Here is a 20,865-nt window from a genome sequence, read left to right as displayed (position 1 = left end):
AAATCTTAAGAAGAAATTCCTACAAGGCTGTCATAGTGATGGTGAAGTGCATATTAAAAGCATACCGATGGGGTCGTAGGCCTTGTAGAGGTCAGAAGACTCAGAGTAGTTTCCTGCTCCAGCCTTGTTGACAGCACAAACTCTGTACTGGTACTCATTGTTCTCCACCAGGTTTGAGACTTTCTGCCTGGTGTCTCTGATGGTGCCCTTCACCACCTAGACAAAGAAATTACTTTGTGATGCTCACACTTAACAGTTTTTAGTGTGGCTTCTTATACGCTCAGAAAAATCTCTTAAAATAGGTCAGCCAACAAACCTTGAACCACTGCAGACTCTTCTTCTCCCTCTTCTCCAAGTAGTAGCCATCAATGTCACTGCCTCCATCTAATGCTGGTCTTTCCCAGATCACTGTCATGGTGGACTTGGTGATCATTGTCACTTTAGGCTTGGATGGCTCACTAGGAGGAACTGTATGAAATAAAAATTAAATAAAAATTAAATAAACTATTTTTCCATTGTTTAAAAACCTTTTTTAAAAAACTTGCTATATTCTTACAACTTGTCTGTATCCTTAACTCTTGTATATTATACATGATAAAAATATTACATTGCAGTTTAGTTGTTTTTCAAATCTAATAATCAACTCCGCATTGAACAGCAGTTGTGGGAATGATGATGAGTTTATTTTGTTTGCTTACCAAATGCATTCTTTGCAATAACAGGCTCAGACTCTAGTGGGTCTCCAATGCCGTACTTGTTTATTCCACGGACTCTGAAGATGTACTCATTGCCCTTAATGAGTCTGGGCACATTAACGATGCAGTCGACCAGTTTCTCTGAGACAATGGACCACATGACCCTACTGGTCTCTCTCTTCTCCACAATGTAATGAGTTACCATGGCACCGCCCTCATCAGCAGGCGGGGACCACATGATGGTTATGTTGTCAGCAGTTACCTTCTTAAACTGAATCTCTCCAGCAGGGGGGCCTGGCTTGTCTAGATAAGGGAGAGATATGTCCATGAATGGGATTTGTGGTTTTTACTGCAAATACTGTAAGATCAGTTTCACGCAAGACAAAAGTTACTGTTATAAATACAGTTTTTAAATAATATCTGAATACCTTGAATGAGGAGCCTGACAACAGCGCATGCAGATCCCAGGGAGTTCTTCACCTTGACCTCATAGGTACCAGAATTCAAACGAGTAGTTTCCCTCAGGAACAAACTGGTGTACTCAAATGTGTGTTTGAAAGAGAGCTGGGAGGTGGGTTCAAGCTCTCTGCCATCCTTAAACCACTCAATAGTGGGAGCAGGTTTGGCTGTGATATTAAACTTGAGCTCCACATTAGAGCCAGCCTTGTGTTTGACCTCACTAAGGTACTCCTGAGGTATTTCAATCTCTGGGGCCCCTAAATGATAAATGAAAAACAGACAGGTGAATTCAAATTCTGATGGATATACGCATCATATATGTGTGTGCAAAAGGACAAGGGTCTAGGAGAGATCACTATTTAAAAAAAAAAAAGAAAAAAGTTATTGTCCAAAATAAGATATCCAGTTTCACAAAAAACCCAGCACTAGAGAAAAGCCAACAATATAAAGTGTACTAAATTTTAAGGTAATCAACTGTTTGCAATAAAATGTTCAAAAACACAAAAGAGCCCTACCGTAGGTGTCCACACAAGTGGCTGGTCCAGCAGTCATGGATGGATTGCTCACTGAACCAACAGCATTCTTGGCCATGACTCTGAACTCGTATGTCTCCTCCTGGGTTAGGCCAGTCACAGTGAAGCGGGTATCTGTGACATTGGTGAGGTTAGCCTTGGACCACCTGGGACAAACACCCTCTCTCTTCTCAATGATGTAGCCAGTGATTGGCGATCCACCATCGTAGTTGGGTTTCTGCCAGGCCAGGCTAATGGTGTTCTTGGTGATGTCACTAATACGCAAGTTGATTGGTGGCTCTGCAGGAATCATGCAGAGGCAGTGAATAGACAGTGGGAACTCATCATAAGACAACAGTGACAGTTAACTCAGACTTCCTTGACTTCTATAGAGAGTTTTTCACATTACACTCACCACAGGCATCAATAGCAAGCACTGCATCTGAAATCTTGCTGAAGGCACTCATTCCAGCAGCATTCTCTGCTGCCACCTTGAACTCATAAATAAGTCCAGCATTGATGTTGGTGACCTTGAAGTGTGTAGCACGGATCACCATTTTGTTGACTCTCTGCCAAAGGATGCTGTTCCTATCTTTCATCTGGACATGGTAGCCAAACACGTGGCTACCACCATCTGATTTGGGCTCCTTCCAGGCTACAGTAATGCTTTCCCTAGTTACAGCAGTGATCTCTGGAGTCGATGGAGCCTCAGGAATAGCTGGCAGGTAAGAAGCAGAGTTGGAGGGTTTACACATTTATTGTAGAAAACAGAATAGAAAAAGTAATGCATATGTTGATAAAAGAGGGAAGCAAAAGAAAGACTACTTACTGTAAGGAAGGCTGACAGCAACAGTTGGTGAGTCAGTGTGCTCACTGATTCCATATCTGTTCTCAGCCCTGATTCTGAACTGGTACTCCAGGCCAGTGGTCAGCTTCATGATCTTCATGGTGCAGCGGGCCACAGCAGAAGAGACATCCATCCAGTTGGCTGTGGTTGTCTCCCTCTTCTGGATGATATAGTTGGTGATGGGGCTGCCACCATCATATGCCGGTGGGAGCCACTTCAGGCTAACACTGTCCTCTGTGATGTCAAATAGCTCCACGGGTCCAACTGGGGCACTAGGACGGTCCAGAACCACAATGTTTACAAAGGACTTGGTGGTTCCACTGGAGTTAGAGGCAGTGATATCATAGCGTCCTGAGTCTCCAGCAATGCTCTCACGCAAAGTGATCTTGATGCTGTCAGGGGTGACTTCAGAGTTGAACCTCATGGTTGACTTCAGCAGCACATTATCCTTGGACAGAGTGATTTTAGGCAAAGGTCGGCCTGTCAGTGGGATCTCACACTTCAGGGTGGAGCCAGCTCTAACATACACAGTATTATGAGGGAAATCCTTCATGTTGATCTCAGGAGATTCTGTAGCAAAAAAGTAACAGAGGTACAACAGACATTGTTATACTGGTGCAATATTGTGTTATTTCAATTGGTTATTTCCTATTTAAACTCAATAAATACAAAAATAAATATTGGTTTATACTGTTGTTTTTCTGTCTTTTTAAGTTAATCTTCACAAATCTGTTGACTCTGTATGTAACTTACCAAACTGGTCTTTGACCAATACAGGGGAGACCATTTCCTTAGCTTCACTGAATCCAGCATGGTTCTCAGCTCTGACCCTGAAGAAATACTCAGCATTCTCCCTCAGACCAGACACTGTGAGGTGGATGGACTTGGTGACACCACACTTAACCCACTTCTCTTGGCCTTTCTCCAGAGCTTCCACTAAGTAGCCAGTAATTCTGCTTCCTCCATCTTGTTCTGGTTTGGCCCAGGCCAAGGACACACTCTCCTTGGACACATCAGTCACACCAAGCTTTGGTGGGGGGCTTGGTTTTTCTGGAGAAAGAGACATAATGTGTTTTATAGAAATAATAGGGTATTATGTTTTGCACAATAATAAGACACTATAATGTTTCCGACTTAAATTCAATACCTGTGATCTTGGTTCCCTCTTTGGTCTCAGCAGGAACACCAACACCATATTCATTCTCGCCTGTCACTCTGAAGTAGTACACTCCTCCCTCCTGTAGGTCTGTCACCTTGTATGTCAGTCTGTGGCATGTGTCAGTTAACCTAGTCCAGCCTTTCTTGCTGGCCTCACGGATATCAACAAGGTAGTTCTTGACTGGTCCTCCTCCCTCATTCTCAGGGGTGTCCCAGGTTACAGTAGCAGAGGTCTTGGTTACGTCCTTGACTTCTACATGGGCAGGAGGTCCAGGGGAATCCAGGACTCTTACACTGAGTGTCAGAGAGGAAGTTCCAGCTACACTGGACAAGGTGACAGTGTATTTGCCAGAGTCGTTGCGAGTTGCTTTCTCTAAGGTGATGGAGGTGAAGGTGTCTGTGGTGTCAATGACGGCACGGACTCTAAGGTCAACATCAGGTTTAGTCCACGTAACACTGGGGATGGGTTTACCTCTGAAGGGCACTGTCATGGTAAATGAGCTCCCATCTTTCACAATAAGAGTCTTTCTCATCTCATTGCTGATGTCAAAGACTGGCTCCTCCTCTCTTTCTTTGGCAACTTGCTTGTCTGACTCAGGACTGGGCTCACTTACACCAATCTTGTTAATGGACTTGACAACAAACACATATTCAGCCCCAGGAGTCAAACCCACCACTGTAAACTCTGTGTTCTTGGTGTTCTGGACTCCAACAATCCATTCATCATCTAAAGTCTTCCTGTATTCTACTCTGTAACCAGTCACAGGTGCTCCACCATCAAATAGTGGCTTGTTCCAAGACAGGGTGACTGTTGTCTTTGTAGAGTCAATGATCTTAGGCTTAGCAGGAGGTGAAGGCAGGAACTGGGGGTCTTCAGCCTTGGTGAGTGGGCAAGGGATGCTAGGAGCACTAAGGCCAGCAGCATTCTCTGCAAACACTCTGTACTCATACTCACAGCCCTCACGAAGGTGTGAGGCTTTGACTCTAAGGTCATAAACCGGTTTCTTGTTAACACGGCACCAGCGAAGACCAGTCTTCTCTCGTCTTTCAATGACATAGCCAGAGATACTGCTTCCACCATCAGAAGCAGGTCTTTCCCAACAAATGGTCATTGCCTCACTAGTAACTGAGGTGACCTGGACATTAGTGGGAGCTGCAGGCACAGTAAATGGATCCATGGCCTTCACTGGCTCACTCTCCAGGGCCTCACCATCTCCATATTTGTTGATTCCCCTGACTCTGAAGATGTATTCATTTCCTTTGAGCAGCTTAGTCACTTTACAGGTGGTTGCCTTCATGTCTCCGTAGACAAGAGTCCAGGCAAGGCGACTTGTCTCGCGTTTTTCCACAATGTAGTGCATAATTTCAGCACCACCATTTTCCTGAGGGGGTCCCCATGTTAGGGTGCATTTCTCTGCTGTGAGCCCTGACACTGCCAAAGGTCCTGAAGATGGTCCAGGTTTGTCCAGAACCTTGCAATTGATAGCCACAGACCTGGTTCCTGCCACATTATGCAGGGTCAGGACATACTGGCCAGAATCCCTCCTGATAGCGTCTCTAACAATCAGGGTGGTTGTGAAGTTTGTGGAGGTGATTTCACACCTGGCCTTTGCCACAATCTCCTTTCCATCCTTAGACCATGAGACAACTGGAAGTGGACGTCCGGTAATTTCAGCATCAATTCCAATGACCTCCCCAGCTTTAATGACAACCAGCTGTCTGAACTTGTCTTCCAGGATAATAGTGGGAGGGTCTACATCATCCTTGACTGTGACAGGACCAGTGCTCTCTGACGGAGCACTCAACATCTCTGCAGAATTCTTAGCAATGACACGGAAATCATATTGGACATCTTCTGTGAGGCCTGTGACATCAAAGTAGGTGTCCTGAAGGTTGGTGAAATTGCATTTCAGCCAGCGGCCATTGGGAAGTTCTTTACGCTCAACAATGTAGCCAGTAATCTTTACTCCACCATCATACTCTGGCTTCTCCCAGAATAGAGAAACCGATGTCCTGGTAATATCAGTGACTCTAAGGTTATGTGGAGATTCACATGGATCTCTGGCTGCTACTGGGTCACTGGGCTTAGAGCATGGACCAATCCCAGCAATATTCTCAGCATAGACTCTGAACTGATACAGAAGACTTTCTTCAATGCCTGTCATCTTAAACTGGTTCTCAGACAGCAGTCCTCTGTTGACCTTGGTCCACAGAATGCTGCTTTGGTCTTTGCATTCAATGTGATAACCAATAACAGGGCTTCCCCCATCACTGGCAGGTCTGCCCCATTCCACAAGCATGCCAGTTTTAGTGGCATGGGCAACATGGAGGTTGGTTGGAGGGCCTGGAGGCTCAAAGGGGTACTGAGCAACAACAGGAGCTGAGTCAATAGCATGACTCTTGCCGTAACGGTTCTCAGCTGCAATACGGAACTGGTACTCAGTTCCCTGAGTGAGACGAGTCACCTTGATTGATGTCCTGGCTACTGTGGCTGAGACAATCTGCCATGTGGTTGTAGTAGTGTCTCTCTTCTCCACCACGTAATTGTTAATCTGGCATCCACCATCATAGGTTGGAGGATCCCAAGACAGACAGATGAAGTCAGCACTCACCTCATCCACCTTGATGTTGCTAGGTGGGCCAGGTTTGTCCAGGATGATGACAGAGATTTCAGCTGCCTTGGTGCCAACTGAGTTAGTCAGAATAATCTCATATTTTCCTACGTCCTCCTTGGTTGCATCCTTGATGATAATCTTGGATGTAGTCTTGGAGGTAAGAACATTGACCCTAGTTGTCTGCTTCAGCATCTGACCGTCCTTCTTCCAGGACACCTCTGGCTGAGGTCTGCCTTTGAAGGGGACATCAATCTTCAAGTCATCTCCTGCTTTTACACTGTATGTGTTGAACAGCAGATTTATGATGGGTTCTACTGTGATGTCCTTCACCACCACAGGGGTAGCTAGAGGTTTGGCATCGCTCTTGCCCTTATCATTCACAGCAATCACCCTGAAGGAGTATTCCTCTCCAGTTGCAAGTCCATCAATAGTAGCTTCCAGTGCTTTGACTTCACTGCACACAGTCCATTTGTCATCTCCCTTGGGCTGCATCTCCACAATATAGCTTGTAATCTTGCTGCCTCCATCATGATCAGGTTTCTCCCAAGAAAGGGTGACAGTATGACGAGTCACATCAACCAGTACAATCTTGCCAGGAGGCAAAGGAGCCTCTGACACCTTGACTTGATCTGTGGAGGCAGGCAGACCTACTCCAAGCTCATTCACAGCCAATACACGGAAATAGTATCGACCTCCCTCCTGCAGGTCAGAAATAATGTAGGAGTTCCTCACACAGTTAGTACAAATACTGGTGAAAGCCATTCTCTTCTGCTCCCTCTTTTCCACAATATAGTGTGATATCTTTGCCCCACCATCAATTAGAGGAGGCTCCCAGGATAGAGAGACAGAATTTCTCTTCACATCCTTTACCTCTAGGTTGGTAGGAGCACTCGGGGAGTCCAGAACTCTAACATTAATGAAGGCTGATTTGGAGCCACTGAGGTTCTCAAGGGTCAGTACGTATTTGCCAGTGTCAAATCTGTCAACATTCTCAATCACTAGCATTGTGTAAGAGCTGGTGACTTCAATCTGGGCACGCTCATTTAAAGTGCCATCTGCCTTTGACCATCTAACCTCAGGCTCAGGTTTTCCCCTGATTGTCACAAACAGACGGAGGGTTGCAGTGGCACGAATGTTGACCATCTTCCTTAGGTCAGCATCTAGTTCAATTTCAGGAGCTTCCAGCTTCTCTGCAGCAATCACAGACCCAGGTAGGTCCACATGCTCTCCCACTCCCTCACAGTTAACAGCACAGATGCGGAAGTTGTACTCTGCATTTTCTTTCAGTTTCTTCACAGTGTAGTGAGTAGTCTGGACACCCATGGGTGGTGTGCAAATGATCCATTCATCATCTGTTGCTTCCTTCATTTCAACAATGTATCCACTGATCTGTGCTCCACCATCATAGATAGGCCTGGACCAGGACAGGGAGACTGTGGTGCTTGAATGGTCTATAACTTTGGGGTTATTTGGAGGTCCTGGTGGATAAGTGGCATCGCAGGCCTTGATGTATTGAGTTGGTGCACTAGGTTTTCCAACACCAGCAGCATTCTCAGCTGAGACCCTGAATTCATAGGAGTGGCCCTCTGTGAGACCAGTGCATCGGAATCTCAGGTCATTCAGCCTTTTCTTGTTGCACTTACTCCACCTGATTCCATCCTTATCACGTTTTTCAAGGACATATCCTTCAATCTCAGCTCCTCCATTATCATCTGGCCTCTCCCAGGTAAGTACCATGGAGTCCCTAGTGATAGCACTGGCCTCTGGAGTGGAGGGAGCACTGGGAGTAGTGAAGGGGTTACGAGCAATAACAGGCTCAGATTCCAAAGGCTCACCAACACCATATTTATTCACAGCAGTGACTCTGAAGATGTATTCATTACCAGGCAGCAGTTTTGTGATTTTGTAGCTGATGGCCTGGATCTTGGGCTCAACCATGGTCCATGACAAACGACTGGTCTCTCTCTTCTCGATTATGTAGTGGGAGATGCTGGCTCCACCATCATGTGAAGGATGGTTCCAGTGAAGATAACATTTCTCAGCTGTTACACCTTTGACTTCTAGCGGGCCATCTGGAGGACCAGGTCTATCCAGAACTTTAACATTTACTGGGATCATCTTAACTCCTCCCACATTGACAAGTTTGAGGACAAAGTGGCCTCCATCAACTCTAATGCAATCCTTAACTGTGAGGATGGTATGTGTGAGCGTGGTCTTGACTTCCATTCTTGGTGTAGCTTTGTCAATCTCCTTTCCATCCTTTAACCAAACGACCTCAGGCAGAGGCTTGCCAGTGTAGTCAGCATCAATGATAAATGTTTCATCAGCATGAACAACTGTCAAATCCTTGAATTTAGAATCCATGATGGCTTCTGGAGCTTCAATCTCATCTTTGGCAGTAATTTCTCCTGTGCTCTGAGACGGACGGCTGGAAATGCCAGCAGCATTCCTGGCAATGACTCTGAACTCGTAAACACAGTCCTCAGTCATGCCACTGTATGTGAACTGGGTATCAATGATGTTGGTGAAGCTGGCCTTCATCCAGCGGGTATCTGGATGTTTCCTTCTCTCAACCACATAGCCAGTAATTGCACTGCCTCCATCATACTGAGGCCTTGTCCATTGGAGTGTCACATGGTTTCTGGTGATTTCAATAGCCTCAGGAGTGCCTGGTGGGTCACAGGGGTCCCTAGCAACTGTGGTCTCAGAAAGCTTGCTAGCTGGGCTGATTCCAGCAATATTCTCAGCATAAACTCTGAATTCATACTCAATACCTTCTTCCAGCTCTGTAGTCCTGAAATGCGTGTCTGGAATTAGAAGTTTGTTGAGTTTAGTCCACAAGAGGCTGTTCTTCTCCTTTCTCTCCAGGTGATAGCCTAGGATGGGGCTACCTCCATTGTTGGTGGGAGGCTTCCACTCAACAACCATATTATCCTTGGCTGCAGCAGAAATAATTGGCGTTCCTGGAGCAGCAGGCTCGCTAAATGGATACTGAGCAACAACAGCGGGAGAGACAATGGCAGAACTCTTTCCATATCTATTCTCAGCAGACACTCTGAATTGATACTCAACTCCAGTCTTCAACTTGGTGACTTTGATGGTTGTCCTGGCAATAGTAGCAGACACAATCTGCCATGCTGTTGTGGTGGTGTCTCTCTTCTCCACAATGTAGTTGTTGATCTGACAGCCACCAGTGTACTCTGGTGGCTCCCAGGAGAGAGTGACATAATTAGAGCTCACCTCTTCAATCTTCACAGGGCCTGTGGGTGGGCCAGGCTTATCAAGAATAATAACAGTAATCTCCTCTGTAGCTGTTCCGATACTGCTGGTGGCTGTGACAGTGTATTTACCAGAGTCTTCTTTATTTGCATCCTTGATGCACAGCTTAGTAGATGATTGAGTGCTAGATACATTTAGTCTGGTTGTCTCCTTAAGAGCATGTCCATCCTTTTTCCATTCAACCTTGGGAATGGGGCGTCCTATCACAGGAATCTCGATCTTCAGATCATCACCATGCAGTAAACTGTAAGTGTTGAATGCCATCTTGAATCTAGGCTCAATAGTTACATCTTTAGCAGTGACTGGTGCAGCCAGAGCCCTGGGGTCACTCTTGCCCTTCTCATTGAAAGCTAACACTCTAAACAGGTACTCATGTCCTGCACAAAGGCCTGTAACAGTGCCCTCACAAGTTTTGGTTGTAGTGGCCACAACCCACTCCTCTGAGCCCACAGGCTGCATCTCAATGTAGTAGCCCATGATCCTGCTGCCACCATCATGATCTGGCTTCTCCCAGGAGAGTGAGGCAGTGGTTTTGGTAACTTCAGTCAAAGTGACTTTACCCACAGGCAGAGGAGGCTCAGATGTCTTAACTGAGTCTTCTGTCTCAGCTGGCTGTCCCACGCCAAACTCATTCTCAGCTAAGACTCTGAAATAGTAGATAGTTCCTTCCGTTAGGCCAGTGATACGGTAGCTTGTCTTTGTGCACTTGTTATCCACATTAGAATAAACCTTCCTGGTGGACTCGCGCTTTTCAACCAGATAATTCTTGATTCTTGCACCACCATCAATAAGAGGAGGCTCCCATGTCAGAGTAACACTTTCTCTCTTAATGTCCTTTACCATTAAATTAAGAGGGGCCCCTGGAGTGTCCAGAACTTTAACAGAGACAAAGGCTGATTTGGTGCCAGCACTATTTTCCAAGTTGAGGATGTATTTTCCAGCATCATATCTGTCACAGATTTCAATAGAGAGCTGTGTGTAATCTTCCCCTGTCTCTATCTGGACTTTACTGGGCAGTTGTCCATCCTCCTTGGCCCAGCTGATCTCAGGGGTAGGACGGCCCTTAAATGGAATGCAGATTCTCATTGAGCCACCTGCACGGACAACTACTCCCTTCCTGAGCTCTGAATCCAGAGTCATCTCTGGGGGATAAATCTTATCCACAGGTTTAACGACTCCCTGGATCTCAGTGGGCTCACCAACACCCAGCTTATTGATTGCACAGATGCGAACTTTGTATTCTTGGTGCTCTATCAACTTTGTGATGGTGAACTTGGTTGCATTAACTCCACAGGGTGGTGTGCATATAGTCCATTCCTCCTCATCAGCCTTTGTAATTTCCACAGCATATCCTTGAATCTCACAACCACCATCATAGATGGGCCTATGCCAGGCCAGACTGATGGAGTCTTTTGTTGTGTCAACCACATGGGCATTGGTGGGACAGCCTGGTTCAAAGGTGGGGTCACAGGCTTTAAGATAGGGAGTAGGTGGGCTTGGCTGACCCACTCCAGCCGCATTCTCAGCAGATACCCTGAATTCATATTCATGGTCTTCAGTTAGTCCTGTTACTCTGAATCTTAAGTCTGTCACCCTGCGTTTGTTGCACTTTGTCCACCTCACTCCGGCTCTGTCTCGCTTCTCAATGATGTAACCAACAATTTCATTGCCTCCTGTGGTCTCAGGGCGGTTCCAGCAGACAGTCATAGAGTCCCTAGTAATGTTAGTGATCTCAAGCTCCTGTGGTGAGCCTGGAGGAACAAATGGATTTCTCATGATAACTGGCGCTGACTCAAGAGGCTCACCCTCGCCATATTTGTTAACAGCCATGACTCTGAAGATGTACTCATTGCCCTTCAACAGTTTAGTAACCCTAAACATGGTAGCTCCACAATCACTGGAGACCACAGTCCATGCCAGGCGGCTGGTTTCTCGCTTCTGAATGATGTAGTGAGAAATGCTAGCTCCTCCATCGTGTCTGGGTGGCAGCCATGACAGTGAACACTTCTCCTCAGTGACATTGCTGACAGTAAGAGGTCCCTCTGAGGGTCCTGGTCTGTCCAGTACCTTCACACTGAATGGGACAGTCTTAGTTCCAGCCACATTAGTCAGAACCAGATTGTACTGTCCACCATCCACCCTGATGGCATCCTTCACAACTAATGATGCCTTAAAGTCTGTGTTTTTGATCTCAGCCCTCGCTGAGTTTTCAACTTCGACAGCCCCCTTGAACCACTGAGCTGTGGGGATGGGCTTTCCTTCCACACTGCCCTCCAGACAGAAAGTTTCTCCAGCATTGATAACAAGGGTCTGGTTGTACATAGGATCTGTCTCACACTTTGGTGGTTCAACTTCATCCTTGGCTGTGATGGATCCTGTGCACTCAGATGGCCTGCTGATAGCACCAGCTGCATTCCTGGCTATTACTCTGAAGTCATATTTACTGTCTTCTGTTAGGCTAGTAACTGTGAATTCATGGTCAATGATGTTTGTAAAGCTAGCCTTCATCCACTTGCCTTCAGGAAGGTCACGTTTTTCCACTACATAGCCAGTAACTAAGCTCCCACCATCATACTCTGGCGGGGTCCACCTCAGCTTCACTGAGTGCCTGGTCACAATCACAGCCTCAGGATGGCCGGGAGGATCACATGGGTCACGGGCTACATAAACTTCAGAAATTTTGCTGCATTTTCCAATGCCAACAATATTCTCAGCATAGACTCTATACTCATACTCAATGCCTTCCTCAAGAGGAGTAGATTTAAACCTGCAGTCTTGGATGAGCATTTTGTTGATCTTTGTCCAGAGGATGCTGTTCTTCTCTTTCCTCTCCAGATGGTAGCCCAAGATGGCACTGCCTCCATCAGATGGGGGTTTGTGCCATTCAACCACCATAAAGTCTTTAGTGTAAGATGACACAAATGGTGTTCCTGGTGGGCCAGGCTCCTGGAATGGATACTGTGCCACAACAGGCTCTGAATCAATTGCATAACTCTTTCCATATCTATTCTCAGCATAGATTCTGAACTGGTATTCAGCACCTGTCTTCAAATTAGCCACTTTAAGTGTGGTTCTGGCTACAGTAGCGGATACAACCACCCAGTTAGTTGTGGTTGTGTCTCTCTTTTCTACCACATAGTTGGAAATTGGGCAGCCACCTGTGTATGAAGGGGGTTCCCAGTTAAGAGTGATACTCTCAGCACTTATGTCATCCAACTTGACAGGGCCTGTTGGTGGGCCTGGTTTGTCGAGGGTGATCACCTCAATAGTGGCATCCTTGGACCCCAGGACATTGGAGATATTGATACCATACATGCCCCCATCTTCTCTGATGGCATCCTTTATGGTCAGGGTGGTGTGATGTGCTGAGTCAGTGACATTGACTCTGGTGGTCTGCTTAAGGGCAGCACCATCCTTGGTCCAGCTGATGGTTGGCTTTGGATGGCCAGCAATTGGGACCTCTATCTTGAGGTCATGCCCCACCTGAACACTGTAGGTGCTCACTTTGGGTCTAACAGCAGGCTCAATCACAAGGTCCTTTGCTACAACTGACTGAACCAATTGTCTAGGGTCACTTTTGCCCTTGTCATTTACAGCTACAACTCTGAACTGATACTCCTCTCCCTTGAGTAGGTTTGTCACTACAGTCTCCAGCGCCTTCACACTAGCACAAACAGACCAGGCCTCACTGTCCTTAGGTACCATTTCAACTTCATAGTGACTGATCCTACTGCCACCATCATGTGCAGGCTTCTCCCAGGTGAGGGTTACAGTGCTATGAGTAACATCAACAACACTGACTTTACCAGGTGGCTGAGGCTTCTCGGATATCTTAATGGGCTCTATAGTTTTAGCGGGGAGACCAACTCCATATTCATTCTCAGCCAGGACTCTGAAGAAGAATATTCCACCCTCTGGAAGAGGCTCGACTTTCCATGACATTTTATTACAGGTGGTGATGGGAGAATAAACTTTCCTGGTGCTCTCACGCTTCTCAACAATATAATGCTTAATCTTTGCGCCACCATCCAGTAGTGGAGGCTCCCATGTGAGAGTGACAGAAGTTTTGGTAATGTCTTTCACAATGAAGTTAGTTGGTGGACTAGGTGTGTCCAGGACTCTGACACTGATGAAAACTGACTTCACTCCACTGGCATTTTCTGCAGTCACGGTGTACTTGCCACTGTCAAATCTGTCAACATTCTCAATGACAAGTGAAGCATAACTGCCTGTATTGTCAATCTGGGCAGTCTCCTTAATCTCGCCCTCAGCCTTACCCCATTTCACCTCAGGGGCTGGACGACCTCTCACAGGAACAAACAGCCTGAGAGTGCTTGCTGCTCTAATGTTGATCATCTTTCTCATATCAGCATCCAGGTCAAGATCAGGAGCCTCAAGCTTCTCCTCCAGGAGAATTTTTCCTGGAACATCAGCATGCTCACCAACACCAACTTTGTTGATAGCACACACTCTGAACTGGTACTCGTGCTTCTCAAGAAGCTTTGTCACTGTAAACTTAGTATCTGTGATTCCACTGGGAGGAGTGCACATAAACCACTCATCAGATGCCCCGTTACAGGCCTCAACAATGTAGGCCTGAATCTCACAGCCACCATCATAGATGGGTTTACCCCATACCAGGGAAACAGTGGACCTAGATGAGTCAACTACCTTGGGGTTGTTTGGCGGGCCTGGTTTGAAGATAGGATCCAATGCTTTGTAGTAGACCGTAGGTGCACTAGGTGTGCCAACACCTGCAGCATTCTCAGCAGCAACTCTGAATTCGTAGCTATGGTTTTCTAGGAGTCCTGTCACTCTGAAGCGCAGCTCACTCACTGTGCGCTTGTTGCATCTGGTCCATCTCACACCATCCTTGTCACGTTTCTCAACAATGTATCCCTGGATGGGGCTGCCGCCATCATTACTTGGTCTCTCCCAGGTCACCACCATTGAGTCTTTGGTGATTGTGCTGACTTCTACCTCTGTTGGTGGGTTGGAAGTGACAAATGGATTTCTGGCAATCATTGGCTCAGATTCCAGAGGCTCACCAACTCCATATTTGTTGACTGGAATCACTCGGAAGATGTACTCATTACCAGGAAGAAGTTTGGTGATCTTCAGGTTCAATGTCTGAACTTTTGGTTCAACTACAGTCCAAACCAATCTGCTGGTTTCCCTCCTCTCAACAATGTAATGAGAAACATCACTACCTCCATCTTGTTTGGGAGGTTTCCAGGAAATGGAACATTTCTCACTGGTGACCCCATAAATGGAGATAGGGCCATCAGGAGGACCAGGTCTGTCCAGGACCTTGACATTAATGTTAACATATTTCTCTCCTCCAACATTCTTTACAAGCAAAGTGTATTGACCTCCATCAACACGAATGGCTTCTTTAACAACTAGACAAGCTGTAAAGTCTGTGTTCTTTAGTTCTACACGAGCTGCTTCAGTAATCTCTTGACCTTCCTTCAGCCAGTGTACTGTTGGCACAGGCTTACCAGAGACAGCTGCCTCAAGCCTGAATGTTTCCCCAGCATTTACCACCACAGCCTGGGAGTACTTAGCTTCCAAGTCAATCTTGGGTGGATCCACCTCATCTTTGGCAGTGATAGCTCCTGTTGAATCAGAGGGCTGACTGAAGACACCTGCTGCATTCCTGGCGATGACACGGAACTCATAAATCTGATCTTCAGTAAGTCCAGTAACAACAAATTCAGTCTCAATGATGTTGGTGAAACTGGCCTTCATCCAGCGACCTGCTGCCTCCTTCTTCTCAACCACATAACCTGTGATCTTGATGCCGGCATCATACTCAGGTTTGGTCCATCTGAGTGTCACTTGGTTTCTTGTCACAATAACAGCCTCTGGCTTTCCTGGTCTGTCACAAGGATCTCTGGCCACTTGCATTTCACTCAGTTTGCTGGCTTTGCTATGGCCAACAATGTTCTCAGCATAGACTCTATACTCATATTCAATACCCTCCTCAAGACCAACAACCTTAAATCTGGTCTCTGGGATGAGTTGTTTGTTCTGTTTCACCCAGAGTATACTGTTTCTTTCTTTAAGCTCTAAGTGATAGCCCAGAATTTTGCTTCCACCATCATTACTGGGTTTCTCCCATACAACCACCATACTTTCCTTAGTGGCTGACTGGACCACAACTGAATGTGGCTGACTGGGCACTTCAAATGGATACTGAGCAACAATGGTATCAGAGAGCAGGGCTGAGGACTTGCCATATCTATTCTCTGCAGCAATCCTAAACTGGTACTCAGATCCAGTCTTCAGACGGGCTGCCTTAATAGTGGTTCTGGCAACTGTTGCTGACACAATCTGCCAGTTAGTGGTAGATGTGTCTCTCTTCTCAACAATGTAATTGTTGATTGTGCAACCACCATCATACTCTGGAGGATTCCAGGACAGGATCACGCTGTCAGCAGTGACCTCATCCAACTTAACTGGACCTGTTGGAGGACCAGGTTTATCTAGAACAACAACACTGATGTCTGTAGATGCTTCTCCAGCTTTGTTGGCCAGTTTTATAGTGTACGTTCCTACATCATCTCTGCAAGCCTCCTTGATGACCAGGAGAAGGTTTTTGTCTGTGGCTTCAGCGTTAACTCTTGTTGTCTCCTTCAGAACAACACCATCTTTAAACCAAGTTACCGTGGCCTTGGGACAGGCAGCATATGGTACATCTATCTTTAGATCATCTCCTGCTAGCACACTGAATGTGCTAAAAAGCACTTTGAAGGTTGGTGAGATGACAAGGTCTTTTGCCACCACAGGCACACTGAGAGGACGTGGGTCACTAACTCCCTTTTCATTGGTGGCTGAAATACGGAACATGTACTCCTCCCCTTGTGAAAGGCCAGTTACAACAGCTTCATTGGTCTTTACCATCATGACTTGGGTCCACTTCTCACTGCCTTTACCTTGCATCTCAACAATATAGCCTGTGATTCTACTGCCACCATCATGGTCAGGTTTTTCCCAAGTTAGTGTGACACTGGTGCCAGTAACTTCACGGAGGGACACTTTACCTGGAGGTAGAGGCCTCTCTGACACTTTAATTGGTTCAAGAGTCTCTACTGGGAGGCCGATGCCATATTCATTCTCAGCCAGGATTCTAAAGAAGTACATTTTTCCTTCCTCCAGATCTCCAATTTTCCAACTTGACTTATGGCAGCTTGCACAGACAGTTGAATAGGCCTTTCTGGTTGACTCGCGCTTCTCTACTAAGTAGTTGCGGACTCTGGAGCCACCATCAATTAGAGGTGCATCCCAAACGAGCGATACTGAATCTCTTGTGACCTCCTTGACAATCAGATTCTGAGGTGCTCCTGGAGTATCTAGTACCCTGACATTAACAAAAGCTGTCTTGCTTCCTGAGGCATTCTCTACAGTCACCATGTATTTTCCTCCATCAAACCTGTCAACATTGTCTACCTGAAGAGTGGTGAATGATGGGCTGATTTCAATGTTAGCTTTGTCTAAGGATTCTCCATGTTCCCTCAACCATTTCACTTCAGGTGCTGGTCTGCCCTTTATTGGAACAAAGAGTCTAAGTGTGCTGCAGGCTCTAATGCACACCACCTTACGCAGCTCTGCTCCAAGCTCAATTTCTGGAGGAAGCAGTCTGTCTTCAGCCTTAGGGGTACCGGGTACAGCAGCAGGCTCTCCCACTCCTTCGCAATTAGTGGCACAGATGTTGATTTTATACTCTTGGTTTTCCTTCAAGTTGGTGATGGTGAAGGAAGTGGCTGTCCATCCCTTCCTGGGAGTGTGAATTGTCCACTCATCCTCGTCAGGCAGGCAGGTCTCCACAATGTAACCAGTGATTTCAGAACCACCATCATACACAGGCTTGTTCCAGGCAAGGGTGATGGAAGACTTGGTTGTATCCAGCACTCTGGGGTTCCCTGGAGGTCCAGGCTGGAAGATGGTGTCTATTGCTTTGTAGAGTGGACTGGAAGGACTAGGTTGGCTTAGACCAGCATTGTTCTCAGCAAGAACTCTGAATTCATACTCATGTCCTGGTGTGAGGCCAGAGACCTTGAATCGCAGGTCAGTTACAGTCCTTTTATTGCACTTCACCCAGCGCAAGCCAGTCTTATCTCTTCTCTCAATTATGTAGGTGTTTATTCTGCTGCCTCCATCATGTTCAGGGCGCTCCCAGCAGACAACCATGGAGTCCTTGGTAATTGTGGTGACTTCTGGCTGCTGGGGTGGATCACTGGGGACATAAGGGTTGGCACAGATGACAGGTTCAGATTCCAGGGGTTCACCCACACCATACTTGTTAACAGCCATGACTCTGAAGATGTACTCATTGCCCTTCAGAAGTTTGGTGACCTTGAATCTATTTGCTTGAAGGTCTGTGGCCACATTTGTCCATGCCAACCTACTGGTCTCACGCCTCTGAATGATAAAGTACTCTATCTTGGCCCCACCATCATGTGTTGGATGCAGCCAGTTAAGGACACATTTCTCAGCAGTGACATCAGTTACAGTGAGGGAGTCAGGTGGTCCAGGTCTGTCAAGCACCTTGACACTGAATGTGAACTTGGCGAAACCACCTGGATTGCTGGCAGTTAGAGTAAAAGTGCCACCATCTCTCCTAAGGGAATCTTTGTTTATTAGAGTTGTATGGAAGTCAGATGTCTTTATCTCTAACTTGGCTGTATCCTCAAGCTCCTTCCCTTCTTTGGTCCATACCAAAGATGGGATTGGCCTGCCAATCACATTGGCCTCCAGCTTGAATACCTCTCCTGCCATGACGACAACATTGCTGCTATATGATGCATCAACATCAAGTCTGGGCTCTTCAATATCATCTCTGCATGTGATTGCCTCTGATGGCTGGGATGGAGCACTGACAGCACCAGCTGAGTTTCTAGCAAACACACGGAATTCATAAGTTGCATCTTCGGTCAGACCACTGACTGTATAGATGGTTTCTAGGATGTTGTTGAAGTTGGCTTTGAGCCAGCGTCCATTTGGCATCTCTCTCCTCTCCACTGTATATCCTGTGATGGAAAATCCACCATCTCCCTCTGGTTTGGTCCATGACACAGTGACCTCATGTCTGGTGATATTCAGTGCCACAGGCCTGCCTGGTGGGTCAACAGGGTCCAGAGCATACATAGGCTCAGAGGGTTTGCTTGGTTTGCTGAGACCAGCCATGTTTTCAGCGGTAACGCGGTGTTCGTATGCAATTCCATCAACAAGGCCTGTTGATTTGAAGATATTTCCAACAACAAGAGCTTTGCTGATTCTCTGCCAGAGAATGCTGTTTTTCTCTTTTCTGTCCACGTGATAGCCCAGGATAGCACTACCTCCATCAGAGGATGGCTCGTTCCAACTCAAAGTCATTGCATCTTTGTTGAAAGATGTGATGACAGGAGTGCCTGGCTGGCCTGGCACATCAAATGGATAGGCAGCCACTACTGGATCAGAGACAATGCACGGCCCAATGCCATATCTATTTTGGGCTTTGACACGGAACTGATATCCGGTACCAGTGTTGAGTCGAGCTGCCTTGAATGTGGTGCGGATCACTGTTGCAGCCAACTCAATCCATGAAGTACCGGTTGTCTCCCGCATCTCAACAATGTAGTTATTAATAGGGACACCTCCATCATTCTCTGGTGCCTCCCAGGACATAAGAACATAATCACATGAGACCTCGTCCAGCTTAATGGGACCAGTGGGAGGACCTGGAATGTCATGGACTAAGACTGTGATTGTCTCAGTTACTGTACCCAGCATGTTCTTTCCAGTCATGGAATACTGGCCTCCATCAGTCCTCTTGATCTCACCAATGTTGAGGATAGTTGATGTTGGTGTGGTTTCAGTGTTAATTCTTTGTGTCTCCTTGAGCACTGTGTCTCCCTTCTTCCAGGAAACCACAGGCCTAGGTTTGCCAAGAACTGGAATCTCCACTTTGACACGATCTCCTGCCTTGGCGATGACCGTCTTCTGGTAGACTCCACGAAGATCAAAGGAGGGAGCGGAAGTCTGCTCTTTGATAACAGCAGGCCTGCTCTCACGGGGGTCACTCCTACCTGATGCATTGACAGCCATTATGCGGAAGGTATATTCTGCTCCCTCTGTCAGATCTGTGACAGTGTAGTCAAGAGCCTTAATGGTGGCCACATGGACCCACTGGTCAGTGTCCTTTTTCTGGGCTTCAATGACATATCCAGTAATCAAACTGCCACCATCATGTAGGGGCTTGACCCATGCAAGGCTGGCGCTGTCAATGGACACATCTGTGACATACAAGTTCTCTGGTGCAGAGGGAGCTTGGGACACCCTGATTGGCTCAGGGGTTTCAGCAGGCTCACCTACGCCTAGGTCATTCTCAGCAGATACACGGAAGTAGTAGTAAGCTCCCTCATCAAGGTCTGTAATTTTGAAGGAACACTTCTGCCATGTGGTGCTAAGCACTGTGTAGGCCTTCTTGGTAGCCTCTCTCTTTTCAATAATGTAGTTATGAATCTTGGAACCACCATCGATTATGGGGATTTCCCACTGGAGGGTGATGCTGTTCTTGGTGATCTCTCTAGGTTTGAGGTTGACTGGTGGTCCTGGTGTGTCTAGAACTTTCACATTAACAAAGCCTGTCTTCTTTCCAGCAACATTCTCCAGACAGAGGTGGTACTTTCCAGCATCATATCTGGTGCAGTCAGGAATAACCAGCAGAGTGTAGGACTCTGTGGTGTCGATGTGTGCACGTGTCTTCAGGTTGGTATCATCTTTGCTCCATGTTACTTCAGGAACAGGACGGCCCCTGATGGGAACAAACATACGAATTGAACAGCGGGATCTGACCACCAGGGTTCTCCTGAGTTCAGCATCCAGCTCAAAGTCTGGCAGCGTCTCCTGGTCCACCAGTTCAGTCACTTTCTCAACCTCTGCAGGCTCACCAACTCCCTCAGAGTTTACAGCGCTGACTCTGAAGTGGTATTTGCCACCTTTTTGAAGTTTACCAATAACATATTCAGTAGCTTTTAAAGGGTACTGTGTCTCTGTCTCCCAGTCATCATGTCCCTCCTTTTTGTACTCAACAATATATCCCTCTACTGCCAGACCACCATCATAGTGCGGTCGGCCCCAGGCAAAGGTGGCTGTGGTTTTTGTGGTGTCTGTAATTCTGGGATTGGATGGAGGACCAGGTGGATCTAATAAACAAAGAAAGAAATAACAAGAGTTGAAACAAGTTTTTGTGGGCAAAGGTGCTTGTATTGTTTTTACTTTTCTACATTCAGTATGCAACTTTCCTGTTTTAAAAA

General features: G+C 46.6%; 1 protein-coding gene across 20 annotated transcripts in view; it reads right to left on the bottom strand.

Moving 5' to 3' along the window:
• Positions 1-20,865, bottom strand: part of ttn.2 (titin, tandem duplicate 2) — a 213,788-nt gene that overhangs the window by 25,516 nt on the left and 167,407 nt on the right. For all 20 annotated transcript variants that reach the window (XM_071472682.1, XM_071472683.1, XM_071472679.1 and 17 more), the window contains 9 exons: positions 3,661-20,754; positions 3,267-3,563; positions 2,496-3,083; positions 2,082-2,384; positions 1,670-1,966; positions 1,124-1,411; positions 699-998; positions 317-468; positions 66-216 (listed from right to left, as the gene is read on the bottom strand). In XM_071472682.1, the coding sequence (XP_071328783.1) occupies positions 66-216; positions 317-468; positions 699-998; positions 1,124-1,411; positions 1,670-1,966; positions 2,082-2,384; positions 2,496-3,083; positions 3,267-3,563; positions 3,661-20,754 (19,470 nt within the window). The remainder of the gene's footprint in view (positions 1-65; positions 217-316; positions 469-698; positions 999-1,123; positions 1,412-1,669; positions 1,967-2,081; positions 2,385-2,495; positions 3,084-3,266; positions 3,564-3,660; positions 20,755-20,865) is intronic.

Source organism: Trachinotus anak, unplaced genomic scaffold (assembly GCF_046630095.1).
Source record: "Trachinotus anak isolate AG129_WGS33_773 ecotype Australia unplaced genomic scaffold, CSIRO_AGI_Tana_v1 ptg000039l, whole genome shotgun sequence".
In the NCBI taxonomy this organism is placed as follows: Eukaryota; Metazoa; Chordata; class Actinopteri; order Carangiformes; family Carangidae; genus Trachinotus; species Trachinotus anak.
This window is presented reverse-complemented; position numbering and strand designations above follow the sequence as displayed.